This window comes from Rosa chinensis, chromosome 1 (genome assembly GCF_002994745.2).
Source record: "Rosa chinensis cultivar Old Blush chromosome 1, RchiOBHm-V2, whole genome shotgun sequence".
NCBI lineage: Eukaryota > Viridiplantae > Streptophyta > Magnoliopsida > Rosales > Rosaceae > Rosa > Rosa chinensis.
In genome coordinates, this window is record NC_037088.1 from 35,302,448 (window position 1) to 35,315,572 (window position 13,125).

At 45.5% G+C, this 13,125-nt stretch overlaps 2 protein-coding genes across 2 annotated transcripts; both read left to right on the top strand.

Moving 5' to 3' along the window:
- The first annotated feature begins 1,375 nt into the window (after window positions 1-1,375).
- Window positions 1,376-2,230, top strand: LOC112165762. The gene has a single exon (XM_024302405.1). The coding sequence runs from the start codon at window positions 1,376-1,378 to the stop codon at window positions 2,228-2,230; it is 855 nt and encodes a 284-aa protein (XP_024158173.1).
- Window positions 2,231-2,855: 625 nt separating this feature from the next.
- Window positions 2,856-10,733, top strand: LOC121049360 (uncharacterized protein K02A2.6-like). Its single transcript, XM_040506216.1, has 6 exons — window positions 2,856-2,999; window positions 3,115-3,853; window positions 4,034-4,189; window positions 7,523-8,000; window positions 10,064-10,283; window positions 10,389-10,733. Exons 1-6 carry the CDS (start codon window positions 2,856-2,858, stop codon window positions 10,731-10,733), a joined length of 2,082 nt encoding a protein of 693 aa, XP_040362150.1.
- The last annotated feature ends 2,392 nt before the right edge of the window (window positions 10,734-13,125 follow it).

Sequence of the window (13,125 nt, forward strand, 5' to 3'; positions counted from 1 at the left end):
TTGTACATACTAGGGAAGTCTCCACCAGGCTTGTCACTATCAATTAAGATCCTTTGGTACTCCCCAGTACTATACCATGGGCCGGGTTCACGACCCACCATGGCATGACTCGTATGGGATGTCACCCCGGCCACCTAGCGCCCGGGGCAAGACTGGCACAGCCCATCTAATTACACAAACAAGAGAGCTGATATGGCATCAGAAGAACAACCTATGTCCCATATCGAAGATAGGGAAGACTCCTTCCCCATGCTCGAGTATAAGGGAATTAGCACAACTACCTTTGACGGGTAATAACTCCTTTATCCACTATTTACTTGATACTCTTATATATTAGTTTCTCACTCAGGCATCGGAGAGGTATAAACTTTCCGGTACGGTTTACCCCTCTAACGCTATATTCTTGATTCAGGATCTATGAGTTGGATTGGTATCCTGGATGGTATAGCATTCTGTGTGAGGTACCCGGAGAAAGCCATTAGAAATATTGGTGCGCCAGATAGGGGTGAGCCATCATGACCGAGCCGGAAGAAACTGCAGGAGAGGGTAGAAGTGTCGCCCGGGCACTAATATTCTCTCCGGGTACTTCATCAGCAGAAACGCCAAGTGTCGAAAGAGAAACGCATGGTCTCGAATTCTTGGACCCACAGAGCACGGGCAATCCACCAATCACCCAGCACCCGCAGGCCCTGGATCAGGTAGCTCCGGTATCGGAGTTGGAGTCTATGCGAGCGGAGATCGCAGTCTTCCAGGAACAAGCCAGGATTGATCGGGAACAACAAAGAACCGATAGGGAAACAAACCGCCTTTCGCAACAAAGACTGCAGGAGCTAGAAGATGAAAACACTGCGCTGGCCCGAGCACTGGACAGGAGGCACCAGCACAATGAGGCACTCACCTAAGCCCTGGCTAGAGCATCCTAAGTAGCAACATATGTAAATGCTGCTCCGGTAACGGTAGGCCCCGGCCTCGCCCCAACCCCGTCTACGGAAAGCGGTCACCGGATGATCCAGGTACAGGTAGACTTGTTCCCGAAAAGCTTAAGGCATCTGCCACCACCACCGTTACCACAGCCAGTTCAAAGTGACCCACAGGTAACCGACCCAAACACGGCGTTGCTTTTACAAATGAGCAACTCTTTGCGTGCCCTGCAGGCAAGGGTAGAGTCCACAGAGAATAGGGACACCCGGAGAGCCCTGACCACGTACGAAGACCTTCCGGGTCCTTTCAACCAACAAGTTAGAGGCACCATTCGAGCGAATATACCAAAACCACTGAAGATTGACTATACGGGAGTTGGAGACCCATACCAGCACCTACAGGCCTTCCGATCGCAAACAGCGCCAAGGGATATACGGATGAGGTGTGTCATAATATGTTCCAGGAGACCTTGTTAAGGGAGGCTTTGAGTTGGTTCTACGAATTGCCGGCCGGTTCTGTAAGGAACTTCAAGGAACTAGCTGACAAGTTTGTAGCTCGATTCATCTTATGTACCGATGGGATACACACCCCAAAGGGCCTACTAAAGGTCCAGCAGGGGGAGAATGAAACTTTGAAGTCTTTTGTTAATCGATGGCAGGCGGCTACCGCTAAGTGCCGAGACCTTAATAAGGAACTGGCGGAGCTGGCTTTTAGGAGGGGCTTAAGGCGTGGAGAATTTCTTTATGGGATTAATCATAACCCTCCGGCTAACTACGACGAGCTGATGGCTATGGCCATCAGACATGCCCAAGCTGAATTCGAAACGTATGGGGACACCCCCAGACTAGAGCTAAGGGTTTCCACCCCAGCCCCAGTGGTCAGGGATGAGCCACGAAAGAGGGAGTGGGTCCATAGTCAGGACCGGTCACCCCATACCTCGAGACAGAGAAAAGAGTCCTCGTCCAGGTCCAACAGTTACGGGACCACTCAGCCTCACCGGGAGAAAAGGGCACAATACGCCCCGCGAACACCACCACCACCCCGGTATGAGGTGTTCATTATCCTCAACGCTTCATACGAGACTATTTGGAACGAGAACAAGGATGAGATACTTGGACCACCATCGAGGAAGTTCCCGAAGATTAAACTTACCCAGCAGGATACCGGAAGGTTCTGTACATATCACGAGGATGCTGGGCACAATACCAATCTCTGCATGGCTTTAAAAAATACTATCGAATCGCTTATCCAGAGGGGCAAGCTTCAGCGGTACCTGCCTACAAAAGAGATAGGAGCTATAGACGTGTAGGGCCAGATCTTCACGATCCACGGTGGGGGCCCGAAAGAGTTGCCTCCCCAGAGGAAGAAGCGAAATTCTAGTTTCGGTCACCCGGAAGTTTTCAATTTCCACAAGGCCCCGCAACAAGACGAAGGCACCGGGTGGAAATCCGTCACATTCCTGCAGCAAGAGGAAGCTGTTCTGAAGATGCCCCATGATGATCCCTTCCTGATCACTCTCCAAATGGACCATTACATAATGTCCCGGGTACTCATGGATACCGGGGCCTTGGTTAGCGTATTATTTCGCGACGCATACAAAGCTTTGAACAGAGGAAGGGCCAAGCTGTCACAAGATAATGAGCCCCTCATTAGCTTTTCAAGAGATATCGTCCAGCCACTCGGATCAGATTACTTATCGATCACGGTAGGGGAGAGTCTGAATTGTTCAACCATCAAAACAGAGTTCATTGTAGTTGATTGTGCCTAATCCTATAATGCTATCCTGGGTGGACCAGCACTCTGGCATCTGAAAACCTTCATTGTAGGTCACATGCTAGTAATGAAGGTGCCAACCCCGGTTGGCATCGCCACCATTCGGGGTGATCAGGCAATGCTATTCTTTGACTGTATCTCGTGGCAAGGGAAAGTCTAAGATGTTGCCCGTAGCTACTAACCCTCTGACAGACAGGTACGAGGATCCCAGAAATGATACCGACTCTGACGAAGAACGGCCCGGTGCCATGGAAGACATTGAAGAGGTAGTACTATTAGAGCAGTTCCCGGATAGGATTGTCAAGGTATGTACCAAGCTGCCTCCGGTTATCAGGGAAGAGTTGATTTCGTTCCTCCTCTCTAACACATCCGCTTTCGCTTGGTCATACGAGGATATGCCCGGTACACCAACTGAGATAGCCACGCACAACCTTAGCATTATTCCTTCCGGTAAGACAAAAGCGAAGAGCCTTCACACATGACAAGTATCGGGCTATCCAAGTTGAAGTAAAGAAGTTGATGGCCATCAACTTTGTTAGGGAAGTGACATACCCCCGATGGTTAGCCAACGTGGTCATGATACCAAAGAAATCTCCGGGATCATGGCGTATGTGTGTGGACTACACAAATGTCAACCGAGCATGCCCTAAGGATAGCTTCCCGCTCCCACGAATTGACCAACTAATTGACTCCACTGCTGGATACAGGTTACTCAGTTTCATGGATGCGTTTAGTGGATACAACCAAATTCGAATGAACCCTGCAGACGAGGAGTACACTGCCTTTACCACAGAGAAAGGTCTCTATTGCTACCAGCTCATGCCTTTCGGATTGAAGAATGCAGGCGCCACTTATCAGCGACTTGTCAACTCCATGTTTGAAGAAGTCATCGGTACTATCATAGAGGTATATGTAGACGAGATGTTGGTAAAAAGTTTAACCTCAGAGGATCACGTAAGCAACTTGTCAATTGTCTTCGCCATTATATTACGTAATGGTATGCGGCTTAACCCACAGAAGTGCATCTTTGGGGTCGAGGTAGGAAAGTTCCTCGGGTACATCATTAGCCACAAGGGAATTGAGGCCAATCTAGAGAAGGTGCAGGCTATATTAGACATGGTATCCCCAACCTACCGGAACGAGGTCCAATCTCTTACAGGTAAAGTAGCTGCCCTGTCAAGATTCATCTCCAGGCTGACAGACAAGTATACTCCTTTCTTCAGGCTGCTAAAAACCTAGCATGTCGAGGTAATAGCTTGGACCGCTGAGCACGAAGCTGCTTTTCTTGGCCTAAAGGCATACCTGGCAGAGGTACCTCTACTTTACAAACCTGTTCCAGGAGAAATGCTCTACATATATCTTGTGGCATCTTCAATGGCCGTGAGCTCCGCTCTGATTAGGAAGGACTCCGATTGCGAGTACCCAGTGTACTACGCTAGAAAAGGTTACACTGGTGCAGAATCCAGATACCCGGACTGTGATGCCCCAGAAATTCGTATTTATTTTCTGAGGATTTTCCAGATATCTAAATTATGGTTATTGGACGGTTTCGTGGCTCGTGGATGGAGTGAAAGTGTTTCAAACGAATTTCTATTCAGAAAGTGTGACTTTAGGGGTGGCGCAAGGTTGACTTTTTATTCATTGGGATTCTTTAAAAACTTCCTTCACGAAAGTTGTAGAACGCGTCGATGCGAGTTCGTGGACATGTGGAATGCGAGAATCGGAGTTCGTATGAGAAAGTTATGAGCGTTTGAAGTTTTGGGAAAGTTCTATAAATAGGAGTTTCCATTTTCGGAAACTTACTATTTCCATTTTCACTTTTACCATTTCCGGAAATCAGAAATCCTCCGTTCTCTCTCATCACCCGCTCTCTACCCGACCCAAACCCGGTGATCCGACCCGGTTGTTCCGGCGAGCTCCGGCCATCTCTGGCGACGAGACTTTCTAGATCAACTCGACTCCTCCGTGCGCTCCTCCCTGTTGTGTCCTCTAGTGCCGATTCTCGGTGGTGGCGGCGGTAGAAGGCGGTGCAGGTTGGTGTTTTCGAACCTGGTCGGAAATCCTTGTTCCGACGTCGGCGAGGCTTCGAGTCTTCTTGGTTGAGCTTAGAGCAGCCTCCTTGATCGATCTTTGGTGGTTGTTTGGATCGATTCACGTGAAACTTTGATCAACTCGGATTGGATTACTGTTCACGGCTTGTGAGGTAGTTTTCAACCCTTTTTGCTTGTTTTCTGACTTCGAGCTAGTTAGGAAAGTTCACAAGCATGCTTAGATGAAGAACTTTGATGTTGGGAGTTTTGTGAAATATTGAGTTTTGGCCGGCGGCGGTGAGCCACCGCCTGTGGCGGCGTTCCGGCGGTGTTCCGGCCACTTAAGGAACTGTTTTTGGTATTATATATGTTCTACTCATTGATATGAGCGTTTCGATATATAATATGCAAATTTTGGAGTTCGTTTGGAATTGTTATGATTTTTTGCCGTTTCTTATTGGTGAAATTATTCGTTCCGTGAGGATTCGAGCGTCCGATCGACTTGTGGTTTGGTCACATCGATCGTAGATGTATTCTAGAGACATTGGGTGGTCTCGGATGTGGTTTCGCCTCGATTGGCGTCACTTTGGGAATTTTGGTTCGATTTAGGGCTTCGAACATTATTCCTTGTGTTTCATTGACTGAATCAAGGCTGTACTTTTCTTAGGTGCTTGACAGAGTGCATTCTGTAAGTAGTCTAGTGGTGTGAAGACGCAGCGAGAATTTCAAAGTGAGTAATCTCACGAAGTTCATTCACGAACGGGCTTACCTTTATTGTTTTGAGAGTTATTTAGTTAACTGCAAACTATAGTTGGTATTAGTAGGGATTCCTGAGCGGATGACTACGTATATATATATTTACGTGAAATATATATGTTTTGGTGGTTTGTGGATTTTGAAACAATATGCATGAAATGATGCTTCTTATTGTTTTGGGTTGTGGTTTTTGGAAAACAAATGATTGTGGAAATGTTGATTTCGATTTGTTTTGAAAAGAGTTGAGATTTGTGTATTTGAGGAATATTTTAGTTCGCGGGTGGTTTAGTTAGATATGGGTTTTTACCGGGAGTAATTGATAGAGATCAATTACGGGGAATCTTTCATTTTAGATTCGTGTAACATTTTGGATCCACTGTGACTCCTTTAATGTTTTGGTATTTATACCGCGGGTCCAAAGACTTACGAGTTGAGGATCGTGGGTGGGAAAATCGGGACTTCACGCCTTTGGCCGGGTTAGTGAATACGATCAGTTAGAGCTCTAGTCTGTCCGCCGCGCTTTGTTTATTGATTTAAACGTGTGAGTTTATCTCGTGATTTGTGTGGGTTTATCCCGTGCTTTGTTTCTTGATTGAAACGCGCTTTGTTTATTGATTTAAACGTGTGAGTTTATCTCGTGATTTGTGTGGGTTTATCCCGTGCTTTGTTTCTTGATTGAAACGCGCTTTGTTTATTGATTTAAACGTGTGAGTTTATCTCGTGATTTGTGTGGGTTTATCCCGTGCTTTGTTTCTTGATTGAAACGTGATTTGTTTATTGATTTAAACCTGTGAGTTTATCTCGTGATTTGTGTGGGTTTATCCCGTGATTTGTTTATTGATTTAAACGTGATTTGTTTATTGATTTAAACGTGTGAGTTTACCTCGTGATTTGTGTGGATTTATCCCGTGCTTTGTTTCTTGATTGAAACGCGCTTTGTTTATTGATTTAAACGTGTGAGTTTATCTCGTGATTTGTGTGGGTTTATCCCGTGCTTTGTTTCTTGATTGAAACGTGATTTGTTTATTGATTTAAACGTGTGAGTTTATCTCGTGATTTGTGTGGGTTTATCCTGTGATTTGTTTATTGATTTAAACGTGATTTGTTTATTGATTTAAACGTGTGAGTTTATCTCGTGATTTGTGTGGGTTTATCCCGTGATTTGTTTATTGAATTAAACGTGATTCGTGTGAGTTATTCTCGTGATTGGTGTGAGTTGTGTGTGGTTTGAGTTACTCATGCGGGCTTGCAAGAGCTTACCGGGTTTGTTGTGTGGCAACCCGATACACCATTCAAACGGTGTAAGGGATAATCCTGCAGGTTAGGGTAATCGTGGCTGAAACTGAGGTAGCGAGCTAGCAGCTTTACGGTAGGAAGCCAATTTTGTGACCTTACCGTTATTTGGACTTCCGCTTGTAGTGAGCTCTGAGGAGCATTTACGTTTTATTTTGTTGTTGACAATTTAATTTATAAGCTTGTGTAATATATAACTCTATGGAGCGAGTGTATATTAACTTTGAGGGTTCAGAGCATCAATATGTGTGTAAGTTAAAGGGAAAAAGATTTCAGGTATTTTGTATTGATGACTGAATGTTCACGCATGTATAATTATGGGATTATATATATCGATTTTCATGTGTGTAAAATCAAGGGCGTGACATGGACATTGAAAAAATAGCATTGGCCCTCCTGGTATCGGCCCAGAAGCTTAGACATTACTTCCAGGCACACTCGATCACCGTTTTCACTAATCACCCATTGAGGCAGGTTTTGCAGAAGCCAGAGACATCGGGTAGGTTAATTAAATGGGCCATCGAATTGGGGGAATTCGATATCAAGTACCAACCCCGGACATCTATGAAGGGCCAGGCAGCGGCAGATTTTATTTGAGTCAATTCCCTCTCATAACCCACCCCCGGGATCACCTGGGCCACCAGCCCCGGATCCACCTCCACCAAGCACTTGGCGATTGTATGTTGATGGAGCGTCTAACAAAAGGACAAGTGGCATCAGTATCCTGCTAATTAGCTCGGACGATCAAGTCTACGAGTACGCCCTCAAATTTGCCTTCAAGGCATCCAACAATGCCGCAGAATACGAGGCACTCATAGCAGGTCTACAGATCGCTCGGGAACTAGGTGTCCAGCACCTTAGTATCTTCAGTGATTCTCAGTTAGTCGTGAACCAGGTCAGCGGTAACTTTGAGGCAAAGGAGCCCCACATGTCCTCTTACCAGGCCCTAGCCCAGGCACTGGTTCAGAGATTTACCTCCATTTTCACCCAAATACTGAGTGCAGAGAACGACAAGGCAAGCGCCCTTGCTAAGATTGCGGCAATTTCTTCAAGTCCTACCTACGGGGCCACCAAGGTCGAAATACTAGAAAGGCCTAACACTTCTAAAACGGTGTCAGAAATATTCATGGTGGACCACACAGCCTCCTGGATGGACCCAATCTTAAAGTACATGGTGGACGGTCTAGCACCAGACGATAAGGTCGAGGTGAGGAGACTCCAGCTAAGGTCAGCTCGATACACGATCGTGAACGGAAAATTATACAAAAGAGGTCACTGCTTCCCCAACCTAAAGTGTGTAACACCGGAGGACGGTCACAAAATAATGAAGGACATACACGCTGGTGTATGCAGTAACCATGCTGGAGCTCGGTCTCTTGCACACAAGACCCTAAGGGCAGGATATTTCTGGCCAACCATGTCGGCCCTAGCTCAAACAATTTCTAGTTCTTGCCACAAGTGCCAAATGTATGCAAATATCCCAAGGGCACCGCCCATTGCTGATACGTCTAAAAGATGCACAACTACTTAAACCTTGCACTCAAATATCATCGTTGGTAATATAGTGATCAAGCAAGGGTCATTACCCGCTGAAGATTGTTCCTAAACTGCTAAACAAATGTCACAGACTACTCTAAAACATGCTACTAAACAGTTAACGAAAATAAATTAATTAACTAACCTAGACTCAATGGAATTTTCTATAAATTTTACAAGACACTAAAATCACATTTATTAACACGTATACAAAATTTCAGAACAATCGGAGTTGATTTGATATATAAAATAATTCACGTAAAAGTAAACACAGAAAGATAACAAAGCAGAAACAGATTTTATAACTTTAAACTATTGACAGAAACAAAGCTAAGGACTCATTCTCCACCATCAAACACACTCAATCATATCAAAGCTCAGTTATGGAATCTTAATTCTCAATTGAATTTACCCGAAGTTAACTCACAAGCTCGAATTAACCCATTACCCTTTCTTAGTTCCTCGTTAAGTGAATACAAGCTCACCACTTAATCTATTTCCGATTATGCAACCTAGACACAAGCTCGCTAAGTTTAACATATCAAAATCATTAAGCAATAAAAGGGTTTGGATAAATCTAGGGTCACAAGTACATTGGCAGTCTTGCTAAACCTAGGGTTTGAGTTGCATGTAATTCAAGAAAACATTTTGCTACTCAATTGGAATCAACACACGACATATACGAATCTAGTGTTACTCCTAGCATTAGAACCCTAACCTATTCATTTAATTGCGCACCTAAACAAACAAGCAAAGATTCATCTTGTAGACACGGTGAAACAAACACTCAATTGATAATATAGAAAACCAAAAACTGAATTAATATCAATATGAATTGAACATGTTTGGGGCTTTGAAATCGCCCCTAGCTACAAAAGTATTTAGATAGACATAGTCATGAACAAAACAAAAACTAGAAGAAAGGAAAAGGAAGAGATGGCGGCTAGTTGATGGCAGAAGATGTCGTTCTTTCTTTCTCTTGTGCGGCCTCCTCTTGCTCCACTAAACGTCTCCCTTCTTTATTGCTTAGGTTAGGAGATTTTCACTTCTTTTCCTTTTAGGAATCAAGTAGCTTCTCCTTTAAGATTCCTAATAATTTTCACCCATAAAAATATGTCATATATCTCTAATAAACAGAGATATTCAGTTAATACTCGTCGGTGGGCTTCTAAAAGGAATTTGGGCCTCAAATCATGGATTTCCGTCAAAGTGTCAGATTCTCGGACTGCCCGACCTTGCTGTACTAAATCAGCCATAACTTCTTGTAGGAAAATGATATGAATGAACCGTCAAAAGTTCTGGAAACTAGACATCGAGGGCTTTCCAACCATATAAAGCTCACTGTCTGGTTCATTCTGAGATGCTCTCAGTTTCATGTCGAAGTTGATTGATCTGCACAGGCAGATTTACTGATTTAGCTTCCTTTCTTCTACTTTGCTCCATAACACCTACAAAACATAAAAATAAAGTAAATGACTCAAATAGATGGAAAACTAGCTAAGAAAACATGAAGAAATCAATACAAAATCATGTACATTTATGAGCTTATCAATTGCCTTTTCCATCCTCCTTGCACCTTGGCCATTCTGCCAGTGGGTCCTGGACCTAATCGGTAAACTTCCCATAGCAGTGGGACAATTCAAATACGCCATTGTCATTGTAGACTACCAAACAAAGTGGGTAGAAGCAGAACCTCTTATTGCTATCACCATGGAAAAGGTAAAAAACTTCTTGTGGAAGAACATCTACTGTAGGTTTGGAGTCCCGGACACCATAGTCACGGACAATGGTACCCAGTTTGACAATGATGAGTTGAGTGCTTACATCGAAAACTTGGGTACTAGAATCCTCTATGCATCCCCGGCTCACCCCCAGACCAATGGTCAGGTCGAGGCTGTTAACAAGATAATCAAGAAGATACTGAAGAAGAAGCTCGATGAAGCCAAGGGTCTTTGGGCTGCTAAACTGCCAGAGGTATTGTGAGCTATCAGGACCACGACAACGGAGGCCACCGGGGAGACCCCTTTTTGCATGGCTTTCGGATCTGAAGCGGTTCTCCCCATTGAAACACAAATCCAGATTCCCAGGATCGAATACTTCAATGAGGGTACCAACTCAGAGGGCCTACAGCTTGATGCTGATTTACTCGAGGAACGAAGGGATGTGGCACACATGCATAACTTGGCAAACAAGTGGAGGATAGCTCGTTATTATGATGCCAAGGTACAATCCCGGACATTGAAGTTGGGGGACTGGGTCATGAAGCAGGCCTACCTAGAGCCCCGCGGGCTGGATCCATCCTGGACAGGCCCTTACGAGATCATCGAAGAGGTAGGCCCCGCAACCTTTTACATCCGGGACACGGACGGAGTCGTTTCCCGGCATCCTCGGAATACCCAACACCTACGGTACTATTACAAGTAGTTCCCGGAGCATCTTGTCCTAGCTTTTGCTTTTTGACCATACAACTATGGAAAGCTACCCATCGGGTACTCATTCTGTATTAACCACCATGTGGTACTTGAATGGAAAAATGAATTATTCAAACCATTTCTAGCACTTTTTTACCTACACCGGGCATTCCCGGACATAGCTATTGTTAGTTACTCTATTTCGGTAATAAGTGATGCAAGTAAATGCTCAAGGAAAGGTATAAAATCCTAGAAATTTTAATTCCTTTCCAATTCCCATTCAAGTTCAAAAAATTTCCATTCACAAAAAACCCGGACTACCAGGCAAAGGAATTAAGCTATTGTTCAGGGCAAGGATAATTTCTACTAAAAAAAAGAAGAATTGATGGTTATATAAATCTTTTCCCTAAGGACTACTGCTCGCGAGCGGTACTCTGGGATCTACCGGCACCAGACTTGGCTGTCGCCTCCTGGTCTTTCTTCTTCTTCTTCTCAAGAAGTCCCCGCCTGAATTTGGTTTCATCTAGGTACCCGGCTGCCACCCACTCCTTGAACTTCATGATCACGGCCTTGTCTTGAGCAGCAGCTAACATATCAATAAGCTGTTGGGAGCCCTTGTACTCCTCCTCGGCCTAGTGCCTCTCCACGGGAAGGTGCTCCTTAAGATGATCTGCCCTCTGCCTTCCATGACTTGGCAGATTTTGTAGCTTCTTTTTCAGAGTTTTGGGCACTTTCCACCTCATCCCTCACCTCACACATTTTGCCCTCAAGCTTCGCGATTCGTCACTTCGCCACATCCGGCTCGGTAACCATCGGAGTCAAGGACTTAATCTTCTCTTTCAAGGACTCCTGCTCCTTCTCCAGCTTGGCCTTCTCCCCATGCAGATACTTCACCTGCCCGGAGAGACTGCTAACCTCCTCCTTCAGGTGCGTATCTTCCTCGCTGGCATCAATCGCGTACACATTGAAAAGTGCCTGCAAACATACCGTTAGCAACACCGTAAAAGGTTGTTAGACAAGGGTAAAGCAGTCCCATACCCGCATCATTGACTCCTGAGCAAGGCGACGATTCTCTTGCGGGGTATTGTCTCTGGCCTGCACCCGATCGAGGTCTATATCCGTCAGGTCGGCGAGCATGGACCGCACGAACTTTTCATCAGCAACCCTGTACTAGCTCAGCAGTTGTTTAATGGGCTTCTTAGGGATTACCGGTATGGTAGGAGACAACATGCCAAGCGAGAGCAGCGACTCTGGTCCGAGTTGATTTTTCTTCTGCCTCTTCACCACAGATTCTTTGACATCCCAGCCGGTATAGGTCGCCTCCTGCTTATCCTCGCTTCGGTGACGGTGCCTATGTGATCTCTTCTTTTCACCGGAAGCAAGACTTCATCGCTTCTAGCAGACCGAGAAGAGAGAGATACAGAGACCGATACCTTTTCCCTTCCGGGATCAGCTATGGTGATAACATTCTCGTCAGAAGGCTGCTCGACTTGGGTCACGGGAGCATCAGGGTCAGGCTCCCCATATCCTCCATCAATGATCTCCAGTAGGGTTTCTTTAACGGAGTGACCCATAGCCTTCGACTCCAGGTCGACTTTAATGTGAAAGGCGTCTTCTCCCTGGCTCATCAACATGTCCATCAACTGGTTGTCGTCCATTCTTTCGTCCTCCTTACCTTTCCGGGGCTTCCTTTTCGGCGCTTTCACTACAATCAATTCGAAAGTCAGTCACTAAAGTAAAAAGGAAACGATGACATACACATACACATATTAACAGAAATATAAGCCTCACCAGGGAGTCTCCCTAGCCCTAGCCTATCAAGTATGGAGTACCAGATGAATCTATAAGAGCTTCTCTCCTCCTCACTCCAAACAGTGTATACCCGGGCTATCCTTTTCCTTTCCAACTCAGATAATGAATAGGCCTGGTCCTCGATAGCTTGGAAAGTACCGGTCAGGTGCCACTTCTTATTCTTAATTTGCCACTGCCCTCCAGCAAGAAATACTTTATTCCTCCACCGTTTGCTCCTTGAGGTAGGCATATCGGTAACTAAGGGCTTGTAGTCCCTGGTGGCAAACGTCACGGTACCTATACACGATTGCTTCCTTGAGTACAGAACCCTGTGTACCGCGCGAAATTCATTTATGGAAGGCCACCCTTGCTGGCACAAGTCCCACATGGCCATCATACTAAATATTTGTCAAATTGCATTCGGAGTCAACTGCCCCGATGACAGGTTCAGCATCCGCAAAAGATACTGTAGGCACCGGGGCAGCGGTAGCGCCTTGGTGGAGCTGGTTCTCGTGCAGCGCTACCCATCCCGGGGGAGGATTCGCAGCCATCTCTCCAGCCTTGAGAGGCCTAAGCTCTACCTAGTCCTGTATTCCCCACTTCAATCTCATGGC